At 52.5% G+C, this 18080-nt stretch overlaps 3 protein-coding genes across 3 annotated transcripts; 1 reads left to right on the top strand and 2 right to left on the bottom strand.

The window, feature by feature from the left end:
- Nucleotides 1-6138: 6138 nt before the first annotated feature.
- On the bottom strand, nucleotides 6139-10754 carry CkaCkLH20_04026 (ATP synthase beta mitochondrial precursor; the record flags this gene model as incomplete). The annotated part of the gene is made up of 8 exons (XM_038886745.1): nucleotides 6139-6830; nucleotides 6886-7440; nucleotides 7495-7537; nucleotides 7609-7694; nucleotides 7771-7792; nucleotides 7867-8011; nucleotides 9136-10050; nucleotides 10099-10754. The coding sequence occupies 8 exons, from the start codon at nucleotides 10752-10754 to the stop codon at nucleotides 6139-6141; spliced, it is 3114 nt and encodes a 1037-aa protein (XP_038747995.1).
- Nucleotides 10755-12935: 2181 nt separating this feature from the next.
- Nucleotides 12936-15416, top strand: CkaCkLH20_04025 (uncharacterized protein; the record flags this gene model as incomplete). The annotated part of the gene is made up of 8 exons (XM_038886744.1): nucleotides 12936-13023; nucleotides 13077-13201; nucleotides 13255-13354; nucleotides 13406-13518; nucleotides 13569-14260; nucleotides 14314-14649; nucleotides 14700-15330; nucleotides 15381-15416. The coding sequence occupies 8 exons, from the start codon at nucleotides 12936-12938 to the stop codon at nucleotides 15414-15416; spliced, it is 2121 nt and encodes a 706-aa protein (XP_038747994.1).
- Nucleotides 15417-15849: 433 nt separating this feature from the next.
- Nucleotides 15850-16739, bottom strand: CkaCkLH20_04024 (cytochrome c oxidase subunit v; the record flags this gene model as incomplete). The annotated part of the gene is made up of 3 exons (XM_038886743.1): nucleotides 15850-15936; nucleotides 16007-16200; nucleotides 16499-16739. 3 exons carry the CDS (start codon nucleotides 16737-16739, stop codon nucleotides 15850-15852), a joined length of 522 nt encoding a protein of 173 aa, XP_038747993.1.
- Nucleotides 16740-18080: the final 1341 nt, after the last annotated feature.

Genomic DNA, 18080 nt, shown 5'->3' with positions numbered 1-18080 from the left:
TTGTCTGCCTCGGCCGTCTTATTCGCAGCAAGATACCTCGGCGATGTCTGGGTTGTCTGGTACGGACGACTAAGCTGACGATGTATTGTGATGAGAGACAAACCGTAAGAAACCCCCCATCCAGCTCGCAGTCGCATCGTCTACCAACCTTCTGGTGCCGCTGATTGCACTGGTGCCAATGTGTGCTGAATACAGACTTTCGCGGCGAAGATATACCCGACTTCGAGACCGCTGGCGAGTTCGGAATGCTGAGGTCCGGTATTCTATGCAGCTTTCGATGCGTCACGGTTCCTGTGCATGGAATGTCGTTCAGTTCACAGACTCTCCAGAGTCCCGTTATTCAAGGTATGAGACTCGCAGACTGTGTTGGAATAGTCGAAGGACAGATGCACTTCTTTTGGTACATATAACGTAGAATTACAGTCCAGTACCTACTCGTCAGCGATACAGTGCTGGGATCTTGATGGTAGTATGAAATCCGGGGATTCCTGAGCACTAATGTATCCGAAGCTTTTCCATGAAGACCTGCGTGGGCTCCAACACTTTATCATCTTGTGTCTGCCACTTGTTCGTCGGTTCTGGTGTTCGGCGTTGTCTTGGTATTCGACGACGAATACAATAGCGTTTTGGGAAGATATCTGAATCACCGTTCTGTGGATCTTAGGATGCACGAAGATGGGCGCTCACATTCGAAATTGTGATTTTATCTCAACCACATCCAGGAAACCACTCTGATTGGTATGTTGCCTACAACATCATGCGTTCCCATCGTGTATTATATACTCTTGAGAAAGTAACCCGAGTGATTGCTCATACTGCCTGTCCACTCAAGCATCCCGAAAAGGTTTGTGCTGTCAAGGTGGATGATATCACATACAGCCACCCGAATCTGAAGCTCAATTCCCTCAATTGGTTGCTGATGACCTGTATCTATCAAAAATTTTATGTCCATGGGGTTTTCCAGTGTAATCATGGACAGTTTGGGTAAAAGAATAGTTATAACCACTGGCGTCTTTTGAAAACCCCACCCCTATTTAAAGTCGCTGGAGTCCTCGTCAAAGTCAAGTGCACTAGAATCGGACGAGGACGCAACCCTTTTGCCTCATATATTTCGTGGATTGCCGGGGCAGAGGTGTAACGAGTTCACCAACAACACCCCGTTTGTGTTCGTTGACGTCCGGTCGGTCACTTACATAGTCTACTCACTTGGTTCCGCTATCCAGCAGCGTCATCTCTGACATATTCCTGGCCCCAGTAAATTCCAGGATTACACGTCTTATTTTTGTGTTGACCTCGTGGTTGATGAGAAGTGTGCCTCGCGGTGTGCCTGAGTTTGACAGACTAAGGCCGCTGTCTATCATGAGAGCTTTCGCAAACAATCTGCGCCATATCCTCATTGCCTTCGCCTGTATATGAGTGTGCTTCTCTTGTTATTTTGGGCTTAAGTAGAGCGGCCTCAAGGCCAGAGCCAATGATTCCACCCGACCTTGGGTCCAGGGCAGATAGGCTGGCCTCCTTGTTGTCGCCAGCGGGCCCTAAGCTCGGGTAGAAGTAGGGGTATTTAACCTCGTTTCGCTGAGTTTCAAAGTCTCTTCTGCAGCTGTGCTGGAAATTCACCGTGAAGCTCAAATGATCAAGAGGGTTCTGATCATGGGAAAAGACAAGCTCTTGTTGTTGGTTCCGCGTAGATCTGTGAGAGTGGTGAGGAGGACACGATTCAATGTAAGTCATGTTTTCTTCCCGGCGATCTCGTCCCGTTGTATCCTCGTTCGAGTATTACGCTCACTGTCGTATTGAATACTTCTAGTTAATATCACACAGGCCAAATGCTTTTGAATAGGATATTGCAGCCGATTGATCCCATGATAATCTCCCTCGATACCCTGAGACTTTTGCAATGGAGGAATGCTTCAAACCAATGTGGTGAGGTTGATGGTGGAATCCATGGAGTATTTGACTGAATCTTGGCTGCGCTAATACTATTACATTGGCCCACATGTGATGGGCATATCTCTGGAGGAGTGGCTATCATATGTTTTCTGACCTCAATGGTCTGGAAGACTGAAGAGTTGGCTGCCTCAATGGCCGGAGACGTAGGGTTCGCTCATTTTTGCACCCCAATATCGACACGAGGCGTTCAAGGTCAGGCGAAGCATACAGTCAATCGCCTTCAAGACTTCCACAACTTGAGCCGTCCGATACCAACATCTTCAGACACAGTACGGAGCTCCCTTACCACGCGGACTATATAACACGTCTTCCCAGCAGACATTGCATCCCAACAACCCCATATGAGCTGTTGGGGACAACTGAGTACCACTGTCTTTACTTGCTGCAGTCACTGAGGGAAACAGTTCGACCTACTCGATCACAACGCATTCTCAAACTTCATCTTCAGGAGGAGTGGTAGAAGCAGACTTCTTCACATCCTTCATCCACTTCATCCGCGCTGAAGTATTCCGCAGTGATATTACGGAGACACTCTGTGATACCAGCCTAGATATCTGCTTGTAGAGTGTGAAAAGCTGTTCCACGCAGGGGTGACCGCACGCTGGAGACTGGGCGAGCACAAGGTGTATGTCCATCATATCAACGAGTTCGGTGTTATGAGGGCCACCGATGAGATTCAGCTTGACCCCGGCCGCCGTTATACAAGTTAACCCGTCCATGTGGGCTGTGTCTCTGGTTTCAGGAAAACGACGTGCCGCTATTGTCACTGAATACGAACTCAAACTTGTCAGTGAAGCTATGTTGTGACTGCGCTACATAGCTTTTGCAGGACACAAAAACAGGGCAGCCAGCATCACCTGACAATTAAAAGACATAAGAACGTGTATGGAAATTAACATTAGACCGCGCCCTATCGACAGTCTTCTCATTACCCATGGTATCTTTATATTCAATGGAGGAATCCGTATCTCTGACATCTTCATCGCCAAGCTTGAATTGTCAAGGGCTTCGTCGCGTACGAAACTTAGTGTCAAGATAGGCGTCCCAGATATGGAAAGACTAGCATTCGAGCTATACGGAGGGCTCTCTTTCATCTGATTTCGGTATGGACGGTGCTTCTAAGGTATAATGCCCTCAACCATGCGATATAAACGTGGGGAGGGTACGAGGGATGTCGAACATGAGAGTCCAGCAATTCTACCACACCGCGGGGAGTTGAGTACGATGCGGTACAACGCGACGGTAGAACACTCTCCTGGAAGAAACAAATGGATCATAAAACGAGTCCAAGAAAGCGATCTTTACAAGAAGTCACTTGTCCAATCTCAAACGAACAACATTCGAGATATATAGATCGAGAAAACCAACGCCTTGTTCCCAGGAACGGAATAGTTCTTTGAACAAAACCACCACCAGAAATACATCCGCCTCAGAGTTTCAAGATATACTGAATAACGACGCAGTGTCTGCTCCCAGACAGCCCCAATCCCTTCCACTATCGTCCGCTGTAACCATCCGGCATCTCATACGCCTGGTCCGAAGTTCCAATCTCATATCGTACATGCGAGTCTCCGTGAATCTCATGCGGCTTTGCGTACGAATTCTTGTCCTGGACATCCGCTCCGGCCCCTACCTGCTTCCGCCTTTGCAGACGTCTCCAAACCATCCAGCCCACCACGCCAACAACAGCAATCGTTCCCAAGGTCGCACCTATCGCGATTCCAGCTATAGCCCCACCAGAAAGTCCCTTATTACCGTCGCCGCCAGGGTCTGATGTTGGAGAGGTAGTAGCGGTATTCGTGCTTGGGGTAGATGTACCCGTCGCTGACGTCGACGTAGGAGAGACAGCAGCCTCGGTGATGTTGAAGTAGTGAGAGGTTGTCCCTCCCCCAGTCGTCCCGGCCTCCACCATACGCAGAAAGTACACGGGGCTCAGCTTCGGATCATACCAGGCCGGAAAGGCCAGGCCGTCGAGGTTGACCGTCCAAAGGTGACTGACGACATTCGTGTTCTCTTGGGTCCCAGGTAAGCGACGTTCACAGAACCAAGTAGTAGTCGCGGCACGAGAAAATCTCACCTAATAAGTTGACGGATGGATCCCTTTCAGGAGATGACTGGGTCAAAATCAGGTCGATATTATCGTGATCCATGTCCCATTGGAAGTCGACCTGCTGCCCAATGGTATAGACCGGGTTATCTCTGTAGTCCCCAGATCGGCCTGGGCCCGGTGGTCGACGGAAAGTATTCGCGCCATGGGTGAAGGGGAAAGGTAGGAGGAGTAGAAGAAACGGGTTGAAACGCATTGCGAAGAGCGTCCTGGTGGCACTGATACACAGTGATAATGTGTTTCAGCGCCGTGTTGACGAGAGAAGGATGTGAGACTTTCACGGAACCTCGAGAGAAACGGCGTTAGGCAGATATTTAGGAAAGAAGGATCCAAACTTGTACAGCCCAAGTCCCACGGTGTATCAGGCTGTGTGCAGATCTGCCCGTCCAAAAGCAGCAACAGCCAGGCTATTCGATCAGGCTGCATGAGAGTGGTCACCCGTCACCTGCAGCCTGATCTATTCAAAGAGAAGAGCAGCGCACCTAAGCCCCGAATACAGTAGCCAAGGGGTCCAGCAGTTCAGTCGTTATGTCCAAAAAGTCAATAAATGGCGTAGAGTTGTCGGAATAACGCTTGGCGATTGGCGCAGCTGTCAACTCCGCCAACGAGCTCTGCATGACAAATACCTGTTCAAGGACAACTTCTCATGCAGTTGGCAGTAGAATTTGAAATCTACCGCATTGTAAGTGGCGGAATCTCTGCGATGCTTGACGTCGTCTGCATGTGATGAATTCGAGGAGGAGATGCTCCTTGACAGGACCGATGTATATCTCAACCCAAACGCGGCAGCTCGATAGGAGAGAGGTGGGAAAACACGATGACGACCAAGCTTTGATGTAGCTGGAACAGTTAGCCGCAAATACATTTACGAAACCGTGTGTCGTTGTAAACTTACCTCGTGCTTGAATAAGTTGGATTTTCAAGACGCACGATGAAGTGCCTCTCAAGCATAAGTTATTCAACCAGGAGACGTTCCCATATAAAACCTCTCGTGACTGCCCAACTTGTTCCTTCTATCCTACTGCTCGTATCAGTTTCTTGCTCCTCTTTCGGCTGCATAGTCCTCAATGTAAATCACAAAGCATGAGGAAATGCCGATACCCTACCTCGTAGACTATACAACGGACAATCCGGTGATACCCAGCATAACCTATCTCTGAATCCTCAAAACCCGTCTTCACGAAGTTCCCTCGCAGAACGCAAAGCCATCCAAATGCATACCAGCGAACGTCACACAACAAAACCCCACGACACCTGCCCAACCCCAATTGCAGCCCCCCTCCTCTTCCCCGCCTCTGTAACACCAGAACCGAACTCCAGCCACTCACTCTCACTCAGCCAACATCGTGAGTGAGACAACACCATCCCGTTTCCGTCCAACACCCCCTCAAAGACCAAACGCCTTCATATTCTCTGCTCGCACCGCTCTCCCCAACAACGACGCACCAAGCCTCCTTCGAGGCCGTGAATGGGCGATTGGTTTAGTGGTATAACGACCGCTTCGCATGCGGTAGGTCCTAGGTTCGATTCCTAGATTGTCCAGCCTTCCTTTTTGCTGGCCCCCTAGGCTCGGAGCAGTGGGCGTGTGTAACCTTCAGACGACCAGACGAAGTTGAGCATGCCAGACGAGGGCGGTCTTGAAGCGAACTACTTACTTAGTTAGCTCAGGGACAGAAAACATGACAGGAGTGCTTATTAGAACAGACTCAATCAGGTTTATATACTGAGAAATACCCATGTGTTGGGCGGACGTTAAAAGACGCCTCGGATAGCACACACCATGGAGGCGGTACCTACGGGCCAACTTAGACTGGAGATTGCACAGTCTAGTCCGTCTACTCCTAGGCAACTTCACACATCACATGGGACTTGGCAGCATGGAATATTTCGAGGCGGGACAGTGTTTGAAGAAATAAGGAGATTCTCTCAACTACAAGAGGAATTAAGTAGATTTCTTGTTACACAGCTCACAAAAGAGACTTGGATTGAGCTAAGAAACCACCCCATTCCATCGTTCCTCTTCTATACACAGGCTATATGCCCACCCCTCGACGCTTTTTGGTATTCTCGTCGCGAGTCGCTTAGTTGTTCTCCAACTCCGCCAGAATCTTCTCACCCTTCGCCTTAGCCGAGGCAAAGTCACCAACCATGTAGAAGGCACCCTCGGGAAGAGAGTCACCCTCACCGGACAGAATAGCCTTGAAGGAGGCAATGGTGTCCTTGAGGTCAACGAGCTTACCCTCGATACCAGTGAAGACCTGGGCGACGGTGAAGGGCTGGGACAGGAAACGCTGGATCTTACGGGCACGCTCGACGGTGAGCTTGTCAGCCTCAGAAAGTTCGTCCATACCCAGAATGGCAATGATATCCTGAAGGGACTTGTACTCCTGGAGGATCTGCTGAACGCGGGTGGCGGTGTCGTAGTGGTCCTGGCCGACAATACGGGGGTCCAGCATACGAGACTTGGAGTCAAGAGGGTCGACAGCGGGGTAGATACCCAACTCGGAGATACCACGGGACAAGACAGTGGTGGCGTCCAAGTGAGCGAAGGTGGTGGCAGGGGCAGGGTCAGTCAAATCGTCAGCAGGGACGTAGACGGCCTGGACGGAAGTAATGGAGCCCTTCTTGGTGGTGGTAATACGCTCCTGCATACCACCCATGTCGACGGCGAGGGTGGGCTGGTAACCGACGGCAGAGGGGATACGACCCAGAAGGGCAGACACCTCGGAACCGGCCTGGGTGAAACGGAAAATGTTGTCAATGAAGAGCAACACTGGAAATCTGTCAGTCGAGCGATCTCGATAGGCGTCTGGCGAAAAACAACTCACCATCCTGTCCCTCCTCGTCACGGAAGTACTCGGCAATGGTCAAACCAGTCAGGGCAACACGGGCACGGGCACCGGGGGGCTCGTTCATCTGACCGAACACCAGGGCGACCTTGGACTCGCCGTCAAGCTGAATGACGGAAGTCTCCTGCATCTCGTGGTACAAATCGTTACCCTCACGGGTACGCTCACCGACACCGGTGAAGACGGAGTAACCACCGTGGGCCTTGGCGATGTTGTTGATCAGCTCCTGAATGAAGACGGTCTTGCCGACACCGGCACCACCGAAGAGACCAATCTTTCCACCACGAGCGTAGGGGGCGAGGAGGTCGACGACCTTGATACCAGTGACGAGAATCTCGGCGGTGGTGGACTGGTCGATGAACTCGGGGGCATCGGCGTGAATGGGGAGAGTCTTGGTGGTCTTGATGGGGCCACGCTCGTCAATGGGGTCACCAGTGACGTTGATGATACGGCCCAGAGTCTCGGGGCCGACGGGGATGGTGATGGGAGCGCCGGTGTCCTTGGCGGGGCGGCCACGGACGAGACCCTCGGTACCTGGCGAAGAGTGAGTTTGAGCGCGGAAAAAGTTTTCCTGATGTGAATACTAACCGTCCATGGCAATGCAACGGACGACATTCTCACCCAAGTGTTGCTGTTGAGACGCATTAGTTGATGCCCGAGTTTTGCCGCGGATATTTTTCTCGTGTCCGTCAAGGTACGTACCGCGACCTCAAGAACCAGCTTCTGGTCGTTGTTCGTCGTCTCGAGGGCGTTCAGAATGGGGGGGAGCTTGGCAGTGTCGAACTTGACTGCATTCTAGGTTAGTTTCGAGGTCGCTGCGATGGGGGCAATGCCCCATGAAAGGTTTTCTCGGTGTTTACGAACCATCGACGACGGCACCAATGACCTGTAGGAGTGTTATTGTCAGCAACCGACATGGCCCTCGGGTCAAGGGAAGGGAGTAGCCAAGGCATCGCGTACCTGGTAGATCTTTCCATCACCGACACCGGCAGTAGAGGCGAATCTGCTGCTGGCGGGGAATCTGAAGGTGGAAGGCCTGATGGCGTGGCGGGTAGCGTTCGCCGCGAAGGAAGGGCGAGCCGCCCTGGCGAAGGAGGAAATGCCGCTATTCGGGGACGGTTAGCTCAATTGGGGCCAATTGAACGCGAAACGGTTCATAAAGTCGATCAGGAAGATGCTACCAACCTCTTGAACATCTTGACAGATGAAAAAGGGCGACTTCGGATGGGAGTGGAGAGGTGATGGTTGGGTGTTGGAGGAGGACTTAGGAAGAAGTGAGCAGTTTTGCTCGGAATCTACGCTTCGTCGGTTAGAGCTTTGCTGGGGTCATCACGTGACCGGATATCGAGCAGGAAAAATTACCTCGTGGCACTAGTCCCGATTTGGCCTACTTTGTCCCTCCGGGAGACACCGGGTCCACGTTCGGGTTCAATTGGAGAGCACGACAACAGCGCTCTTCAGTGCTTCGATGCCTCCCGCCTCAGGTCCTCCAAGTCCTAGACTCCCAGCAAATGACCGGAAGCTTTTCTTGTCCCGTTGGCCGCCGTCCAAAAATTGAGAGATTCCACTTAGCGTGGGTACTGTGGGTGAATGTCGCAAATGTTGGATCCTTTTCCTGGCAATTCTTGCAGCCCCAGGCACCCGGGGAAGAAAAAGAGAGAGGTCCAGCACTCAAGGTGCCGGCGCTCCCAATCCCTTACGTGTCCCCGATTTCCCCGGTGACGAGCGCCCACCACATCGACTCGACTCCTCATGGTCCCCCTCCGAACATCACCAAGTCCGCCCCCGAGCCGAGCTTTTCCGCCGACAGCGGAACTGCATCTTCACATTCTGCAGCATCACCTCAGCAAAACCATTTATATTGATTATTGCTTGACCACGACTCAACCTATATCTACAGCATATGAAAAATTTAGGTGAATTGTAATTGACGGGCCACTAAGCTCTGTGAGTTCAGTAAATGCGTGCATCGCTATATTAACTAGATCATCTTACTCCGTAACTCCGTACCGGACAGGTATATGTTTCCAAACGGACAACCGTCGACGAGATCATGGCTTTCAAGCGCCGCTCTGACCAGCCTCCCGATACTGCTCAAAAGTAATTTCCGGGGCCGGCGACCCATTATCCTCCTCTTCAATCCGCCGCTCCAACTCGAAGCGGCCGTCCTTGCCCCAGTAATCTGCTTTTCGAGTCCCTCGGACGCAGGCCTCTGTGATCAGCACATACGGCATAGGAGCGTCGAATATGGGCTCGGCAAGAACTCTCTCCATCTCCATCTTGAGACCGCGGGCCCCAGTCTCCGACTTGGCCGCTCTCTCGGCGATGGCGTACAATGCCTTCTTGGTAAAGTATAAACGGGAGGGGTAGGTCTCGAACAGCGCAGTGTACTGAGCGACCAAGCTGTTCCGGGGTTCTGTCAAGATCCTGAACAGGTCATTCAGCGACAATGGGCTGAGAGCACAGATATTGTGCACGCGACCGATCAACTCGGGTATGAACCCGAAAGCCTGTAGATCTACCGGAGTTGTGAGATCTAGAGGCGTATACGCCGACGCCGGCGCTTCCGGGTCGACGTGTGGCAGATGCGAAAACAGATCTCGTGGGATGGCGTGCTTGTTGCCGGCAAGTCCCTGTGCTGCGCGCAGCTCGGAGCCGAACCCCATAGACGGCTTGGACACCCTTCGCACAACCACCTTGTCGAGACCAACAAAGGCGCCGCAGAAAACAAATAGGATGTTTGTGGTGTCGATGGTGTATTGATCGACCTTGCCTTGCGGCGGTGTGGATTGCGGGGCCGACGTCGAGCTCGACGATGTGTAGTTGGTCGTAATCGGCGAGGCGGATCGCGAGGAGCGGTTATCCTTGACATTCACCGTCACCTTGGAGCCTTCGACCAGCTTCAATAAGGCTTGTTGCACGCCCTCGCCACCGACGTCTCGCCCATTCATGCTCTCCCTCTTGGCCAGCTTGTCGAACTCGTCAAGGACGACGATGCCATGTTCGGTAGCTTTGATGTCGTAGTTCGATTCGATCAACAATCGCTCTATGCACGCTTCTACGTCCTGTCCGATGTAACCGGCTTGGGTAAAGGAATTGCAATCGGCTATCGTGAACGGCACGTTGAGCTTCTTACTCAGAGTCCTGCTCGGAATTAGATTGCGCAACAACAGGTCGGCAGGATGGACCTACTCTAATATGTACGTCTTGCCGACACCGGTAGGACCGATGAGGAGCAAGTTGCTCTTGTCAATCTTGACTTGCGGCGGGGTTGCGGGCTCCTCGGCCAGATATGAAGCCTCGAAACCGCTCGACGAGCTGTATCCCTCGTCCAAATGCTGCGTAGATTCAGCATGGCCAGGAAAGTCATCTTCAGGCCATTCTTCATCAGCCCCAAAGCGCTGGAAAGCAGAGTGGCGACCGTGCTGACCTTGGACGGGGTGGACATCCCTATCCCGGGCATAACGCTGCCTCTGGGCCTTCTCCCTGAGGTTCTTCTCCTCATGATCTTGATGTCTCCTTCTTCGCACACCTTGGTAGTGATTGAAGATGGTAGAGCATATCGTCTTCTTCGCTCGGTCCTGACCGACGACGTAATCGTCGACTCGCTTCTTCAGATCTCGGGGATAGAACTGCGGAACGCCGAAGCTGTTCTTATTAAACATGGGCCCGCGCCCGGTGTCGGCGGTCGGATCGTAGCTACTCGTAAAGCCAGAGTTGAAGTCTTGGGTGCGCCTCGGTGTGACTCGTGCGATGGAAGAGCCGGAGAAGGCGCGCCTAGCATGGGATAGAACCAAGCAGCGCGCGCAGGTGTAGGCCATCGCCGATGGCCTGACGGGTAGAGGCATGATGCAGGATGCCCTGCGAGGGAACCATAGCCCGAATGCAATATCGTCTCTAGAACAGGAGGTGTCGCGTGCGTGTCGATTCGATGTTGGTGTACAAGATGAGAAGTAAAGTAGTCCGGTCACCGGAGTCAGCGATTGATGTCGTGAGTGTTGTCGTGTGGCTGGTTGGCCGGATAAGGCAGCTTTGTCAGAGCTGTCGGCGTCGGTGGCTCGGATGCGGGGTTGAGGAGCTAGAGCTCCAGCGCTTAAGAGCGGCTAAGATTGGGGACTATCAAAGAAGTCAATTGGTTTCTGGGTTGCTCTTTGACCTACTACTCTCTGTTTTCGCGAAGACAAACATATTGTTCTTCTTGTAGCGTTTCACCCTTTCATGCTGCATCATCTTGTCATGATAGCAGCTGCAATGCTCATGCTTGAGCTCTCTCGTATGCATGCTGCTGTCGTCATGTTAGCGCGGAGCTATCAGGTATCCCGGAAAGCTCCCTGTCATGGTCCACGGGGAGCGTCTGTCACTGATCACACCAACGCCGGACTAGGAACATTGGCGGCTCTGCGGGACAATCATCCTCAGATCATGTTCTGAGCGGCAATAGGACCTTGGGCGTGTGTCTGTGAGTTTCAAAGTAAAAGACCTGATTTTCAACACAGCAGATTCGATGATTCAAATTCACCTGCTTCAGACACGGAGAAAAGGTCCTGTTAGGTAAGGCAGCTGGCTCTGAGACCCGGGTACAATGCAAGATGCAACGGCTTTTGATTCCAAGATGTTTTCTGCAATCCACGGAAGGCAAGATGGCTGGCTTTGAACGATTCTTTTTCATCTTAGAGACCGCGAACTGACCTCTCAGGTGATGAACGACAACAACTTCAGCAGCCAGCCCCAGCCCACTCAGTGTTTAGTACTCCACCACTGTGCGTCTGGCATGCGATTCTGAGCCGGTCCACGACGTATTTGTGATGGCAATTTGGCACGATAACGACATGGCGGTCCCACAAAGCTAATACTGATAGCTCGTACTGGCCAACATACCCTGCTGGTCCGGCCCCCGTACTGGCAGGGGATGTGAGCTATCGCCCTCCGCTCACCATCCTTCCTTGCCTGAAAGGAGCAAAGCACACGGCGGATGGCAGGCTACACCAAGCAAGAATACGGGGGAGCCGAACGAGTTTTTAGCAATTGCTAACGGCAGAGAAGCCGTCGCTGAAAGTACCTCAACCTTCAGCGTACCATCGACCACCATTTCGGAGGTGGCGAGCTCCCGAATGGCTCCCCGGATGGGCGCCCATCTCCTCTGATTCGACCAGTGGTTTGTGTTGAGATGCAGGCATTTACAGGGAGGGGTCCAAGTGGCGGCAGTGTGTTTTTCTCCTTCATTCCTAGCGCCTGGCACTTCCGATGCAGCAATTCTCGTTGAATTGGTCGCCCCCAGACCAACCCAAGGCAACTGGGCAGGCAGGCGAGGAGGGAAGAATACAGCGATGGTTTTGCGCTGCTGCCGTGTACGAATACTTCTGAGCCACGACCTTTGGCCCTGCACGCCATGAGCTTGGGAAGCTGCGTTGCCCCACGACGTCATACCATATGCATCATGCCGACAATACACCTCGAGCTCTTCCCTCTCACGTCCGATGAATTGGAAAGTTAAATCATCCCAAGCTCGCCCCATGCACTGCGGGGGAACCAGACAGAACCAGACGACGTAAGACAAGGTAGCACAACGACAAACGACCTTCATCACCGATTGTTTTCTTCTCCGCCCTTCCCACATCCACTTTATTATTGATGTGAAGCCGTGTCCAACGTCTGATCGAGATTCCAGACAATCCAGGCTCGCCCAATTCCTGACGAGATTGGTACCAATCTGCCCATTCCTTGCCTAGCCTCAGACCCCTACCGGCCTACGTTAGGAAAGGTCAGAGTTCCCGGCTTAGCACAGCTCAGGTACTTTTACTTCTAAGCTCTCTGAGCTTTCTCCGACCTCAACATTTCACACACGCGGGGCACAGGAGCTTCCAATCGACCTTTTTCCAATCTCACCTTACCCTGCATACACTTAAACAACCTTCTTGGATCAACTCTGACGTGCTGCGTCTACCATTGACAGATTCGTGCTCGAACCTGCGGTCTTGCCCCGCACTCCCAACATCTACCCATCTTGAGTACAGTGGGCATCATTCGACATGGCCGCCATCGTCGAGAACTCGGCAAACTCAATCCCCCTCAACGGGGACCATGTGGCCGCCGAAGGTGTTCCTACTGACGGCACTGGTGAGCAACCCGCTTCTCCATCGTCTAGGGAGTAACTGACTGATCCCTACCAGGCGTCGTGAAGCTCGACCCATGGCTTTCTCCGTTCCAGGACTCCCTGAAGAGGCGTTTTGCTCGCACTCAGGACTGGATTAAGAAGATCAATGACACCGAGGGCGGCATTGAGAAGTTCTCTCAGGTCTGCGTCCTCCTCTGATTCACTTACAAGCGTGATGCTGACTGTTCGAATAGGGCACTTCCATCTTCGGTTTCAATGTTGATCAAGACAACAACATCATCTACCGGGAGTGGGCTCCCAATGCGACTCAGGCCTTCCTGACTGGCGACTTCAGTGAGTTGGCGTAAGCCTTCATGAAAACACGCGTTAACCAATCTCGTGCAGACGGCTGGGACAGAAATTCCCATGAGATGAAGAAGAACAACTTCGGCGTTTTTGAGATCACTGTTCCCGCCAACAACGGCCAAGCTGCGATCCCTCACAACTCCAAGGTCAAGGTGAGTTTATTTGTGACAGCGAGAAATGAATAAGGCTAACTATGAAACAGATCTCTCTCCAACTTCCCAACGGCGAGCGTGTTGACCGCCTCCCCGCATGGATCAAATATGTGACGCAAGATCTGTCTATCTCCCCCGCATATGAGGCCCGTTTCTGGAATCCGCCTGCGGCGGAAAAGTACGAGTTTAAGCACCCGAGACCCAAGAAGCCTCGCAGCGCTCGTGTTTACGAAGCTCACGTCGGAATCTCCTCGCCCGAGCTGAGAGTTGCAACTTACAAAGAGTTCACTCAAAACATGCTGCCCAGGATCAAGAGTCTCGGCTACAACGTCATTCAGCTGATGGCTGTCATGGAGCACGCATACTATGCCAGCTTCGGTTACCAAATCAACAACTTCTTTGCCGCCAGCAGTCGTTATGGCACGCCCGAAGATCTCAAGGAGTTGGTCGACACAGCCCACAGTATGGGGATTGTGGTGCTTCTCGATGTCGTCCATAGCCACGCCTCCAAGAATGTTTTGGACGGACTCAATGAGTTCGATGGCACGGATCATCAGTACTTCCACGAGGGCGGCCGTGGCCGACATGAGCTTTGGGACAGCAGATTGTTCAACTACGGCCATCACGAGGTCATGAGATTCCTTCTCAGCAACTTGCGTTTCTGGATGGACGAGTACCACTTTGACGGGTTCCGTTTCGACGGTGTTACAAGCATGCTGTACCTGCACCACGGCATTGGAACGTAAGATTGCATAAAAGAAGTTACATGTGTTTCCGACCTGCTAACATAAACAGTGGATTTTCTGGAGGTTACCACGAATACTTCGGCTCAGACGCCGATGAGGAAGCCATCGTTTACCTCATGATTGCCAACGAGTTGCTTCACTCCTTATATCCTGAAGTCATCACAGTTGCCGAAGACGTATCTGGAATGCCCGCCCTCTGCTTGCCGTTGTCATTGGGCGGTGTTGGCTTTGACTACCGTCTTGCCATGGCTATTCCGGACATGTGGATCAAGATCCTCAAGGAGCAGAAGGATGAGGACTGGGATATCGGCAACATTTGCTTCACTTTGACAAACCGAAGGCACGGCGAAAAGACCATTGCATACTGCGAGTCTCACGATCAAGCGTAAGTTCTCGTCCGATACTTGGCTTTTTTGTTCAGTCTGACAAATCTAGGCTCGTGGGTGACAAGACGCTCATGATGCATCTTTGCGATGCTGAGATGTACACTAACATGTCGACCTTGACTCCCTTGACGCCTGTAATCGACCGCGGAATGGCTCTCCACAAGATGATCCGACTCCTCACCCACGCCCTCGGCGGTGAGGGTTATCTCAACTTCGAGGGTAACGAATTCGGTCACCCAGAGTGGCTTGACTTCCCCCGTGAAGGAAATCAGAACTCTTTCTGGTATGCTCGTCGCCAGCTGAATCTGACCGATGATCATCTACTCCGCTACAAGTTCCTCGACCACTTTGATCGTCTCATGAATACCACAGAGCAGCAGTACGGCTGGCTGGCGGCGCCGCAGGCCTACATCTCGCTCAAGCACGAGGGCGACAAGGTCATCGTCTTTGAGAGAGCGGGTGTTGTCTTCATCTTCAACTTCAACCCCACCGAAAGCTTCGCCGATTACAGAATTGGCATTGAGGTTCCGGGAAGCTACAAGGTCATTCTGAACACCGACCACAAGGACGTCGGTGGGCACGGACGTGTTGACGAGAACACGCGCTTCTTCACCACCGCCATGGAGTGGAATAACCGCAAGAACTGGACTCACGTCTACATCCCGAGCCGAAGTGCTTTGGTGAGTTTGAATCTCAACGTCAACAACGATTGTGTGCTAATATTATCCAGGTCCTCGGTCTGGAGTCACCCGTTTCGCAAAACTAGAGGAGATGATCTTAAGCCAGACCGGATACCGAGATCGATACAACACGGGCAAGGGAAGACACATAGTCGAAGCTGTAACGAGAATTATGCAAAAGCATGTCATTTGTAGAACTGGATGAAATAGATTTATCACAAGATTGAGTTACTCATTTATGGTTCGTTCGACGTACCTCTTCATCGAGTCGTTAATACAAGTGACATAACTTCATTTTGAAAACCGTACAGTCGATGCGGTCTCGTTTAAGAAACAAATGGAAAGTTGCTTGGAATTCAGCTCTTTTAGTACAGTATTTACACCAAGCATATGGTTGTCCTCGAGTCACGTCGCAAACCCCCCCGCCCATGCCAGCTCTACTAGTTTTATACATGGGCAATCTGCCATGGTCGAATTGTGATTGTGATTCTAGAGACGAAAGGGAAGGATGGTATCGATTTAGAAGCCCTTGGGAGGAGACTGGACCATGCCCTTGCCGGAGTAGCCCTCGGAGGAGATACCGGTGATGGGGTCGGATTTTTGGTTCTGGAAGACGGTGGGTTAGCCATTGGCCCGTCCGCACGATGCCCGGTCGCGGGGAAGAGGGGCCACATACCTTGAGGAACTCGTTGGAAGCCTCCTGGTACTCCTTGGTCATGGTCTCGGGAGGAGGCTTGGCAAGCAAGCGGACGGAAGCGAAGATGGCCAGGGAGGCGGCGACGGAGGCCATGACGCCCCAGAAGACGCGACCGCCCTCACCGGGGGCAGGGCCAGCGCGGGGACCGTGGGGACCGAAGGCGATCCAGTAGGCTGTTGAGACAATTTGCGTTAGTTTTTTTTTTTTCTGAAGTAGAAAGAAAACTGGCTTGTGACGCAATGCATATGCACAGGGATAGATGCCCAGTCACATTGGACGGGTCTGCCAATCCAATTGGTGTTACATCCTTCCGTATCTCTCTTCCCAGAGCTCTTTCGAGATGTATTTATATAGATGGTCCGGCTGCTCTCGCGGGCAATTGGTAGGGAGGGGAGAAGCTGTGTCGCGATATCTCGGAACATCGGACCACCCAGGAGGGGAACACACGAAAAAAAGAGAGGATTCACGCACCGGCCTTCTTCTCCTGGAGGGTCAACTCGGACCAGGGGCCCTTCATGCGGTCCCTCAGGTTCATCCAGAGCTCGGCCTGCTCCTGGAGGGGCATGCCCTCCCATCTCTTCTCGATGTTGGCGAGCGTAGGGTTGGAGATGGCGTGGGTGGTGGCGGCGCGGCGGATGACGGATTGCTGGGTGGAAGCGGCGGCGGCGCGCAGGCCGGCGCGGGCCAGGGAAACGGTCGGGGTTCTGAGCATCGTGTTCTCTTTTGTGTGTGGGAAAAAAAATCGGTCGGTCGCTCGGAGGGGGAGAGAGAGGTCTGTCGGACGAGGTCGATTGAACGGCGGTTCGTCGGATCGGGGGCGTTTCTCGAGGGTTTTGGGTTGTTCCGTTCGAGGAGGGAAAAGAGGGTTTTTCTGGCTACCTAGAAGTTCCGGGCAATCGTATGATTGGAATTTCGATTGCAATACGCCGGCTGCGACTGGGTGATTGGGCCGTCACGTGATGGGATTCTGGCCCGTGCACGGACGAACCTTCCAATGGGATCTGTCGATTGGCCGGGGTGGACCGCTCAATCGCTCACCTCGGTGTCTGGGCTGACAGCTCTGGTCGCTGTTGCTGGTGCAAGCTCGGTTGTCGGCTCATCCCGAATACCGCCGTTTGACCGGGATCTAGATGGCATCACTCGCAAGGCTGACGTCCAAGACTGCAATTGACTTTTATCTTGAGGCCAATTGGGATTAATTGTATCATATCTAGACAAATCCCCCTTACATCCATGATTTCCGCTTGCAATTGGTGTCGTTCTGCGCAGTTGCAAAGGGCTCGTGGGTGGCATGATAATGCCATCTAGCTGCGCCGCATAGCTTACTCAGGATGCGTATCCATCTCGTATTTAGCCAATGGCTCTGGAAATACTCCAGGTCTCGCCGCAGGAAACGTTATCTACGTTTCCGCGCTACAGGATGTACATTTTCGCAAGAACCAACGCCTTCGTATGCCGATTTCGGCCGAATGGCCATACGAAATCTATGTGCATTGGCCTGACTATCCTCGGCTGTTCGATCAATCGGGCTGCCCTACGATCCAGACGCAAGATGATTTCTCCCGGAATCCTGAAGTGTTCTGCCTGCTTGCACCGGGTCTTATGCGGCCTCGTGCCCGATATCGCATGTAGTATGGGTATCAAATGAGCATTGTTGCAGCCTTGCTTGGACAAAAGTTTATGAGGCAATTAAGTAAACACAAGCAAAGACCTGGCGCCTTAAGGTCTTGTTGTAGAGTCGCCGGCAGCCGTGCCGGGTTTCGCGATCGTCTGCTTCGGAACGGGTTGCTCGGGAGTCGTAGGAGGGCCCGTCTGGAACTGTTTCTGCTCGCGCTGCCTCTGCTGCTCTTCGAGAACCGGCTTCAGTGTGTATACGGCTGCATGACCAAGAAACATTAGCTTCAGGCGAAGGAAATGCGCCCGGGGGAGTTGGACGAACAGATGCCCACGCCAGCTACGACAGCGATTGTCAATGGTAAGATATTTCTGGTGACGCTCATTTCGTAAGTCGTTTTCGCCGGCGATGGATTGAAGTGTTAAAATGCGTTGAGAT

The sequence above is a fragment of the Colletotrichum karsti genome, assembly GCF_011947395.1.
Source record: "Colletotrichum karsti strain CkLH20 chromosome Unknown Scaffold10, whole genome shotgun sequence".
Taxonomy (NCBI): Eukaryota; Fungi; Ascomycota; class Sordariomycetes; order Glomerellales; family Glomerellaceae; genus Colletotrichum; species Colletotrichum karsti.
Note: the sequence above shows the minus strand (reverse complement) of the source record. Positions and strands in the feature narration are given on the sequence as shown.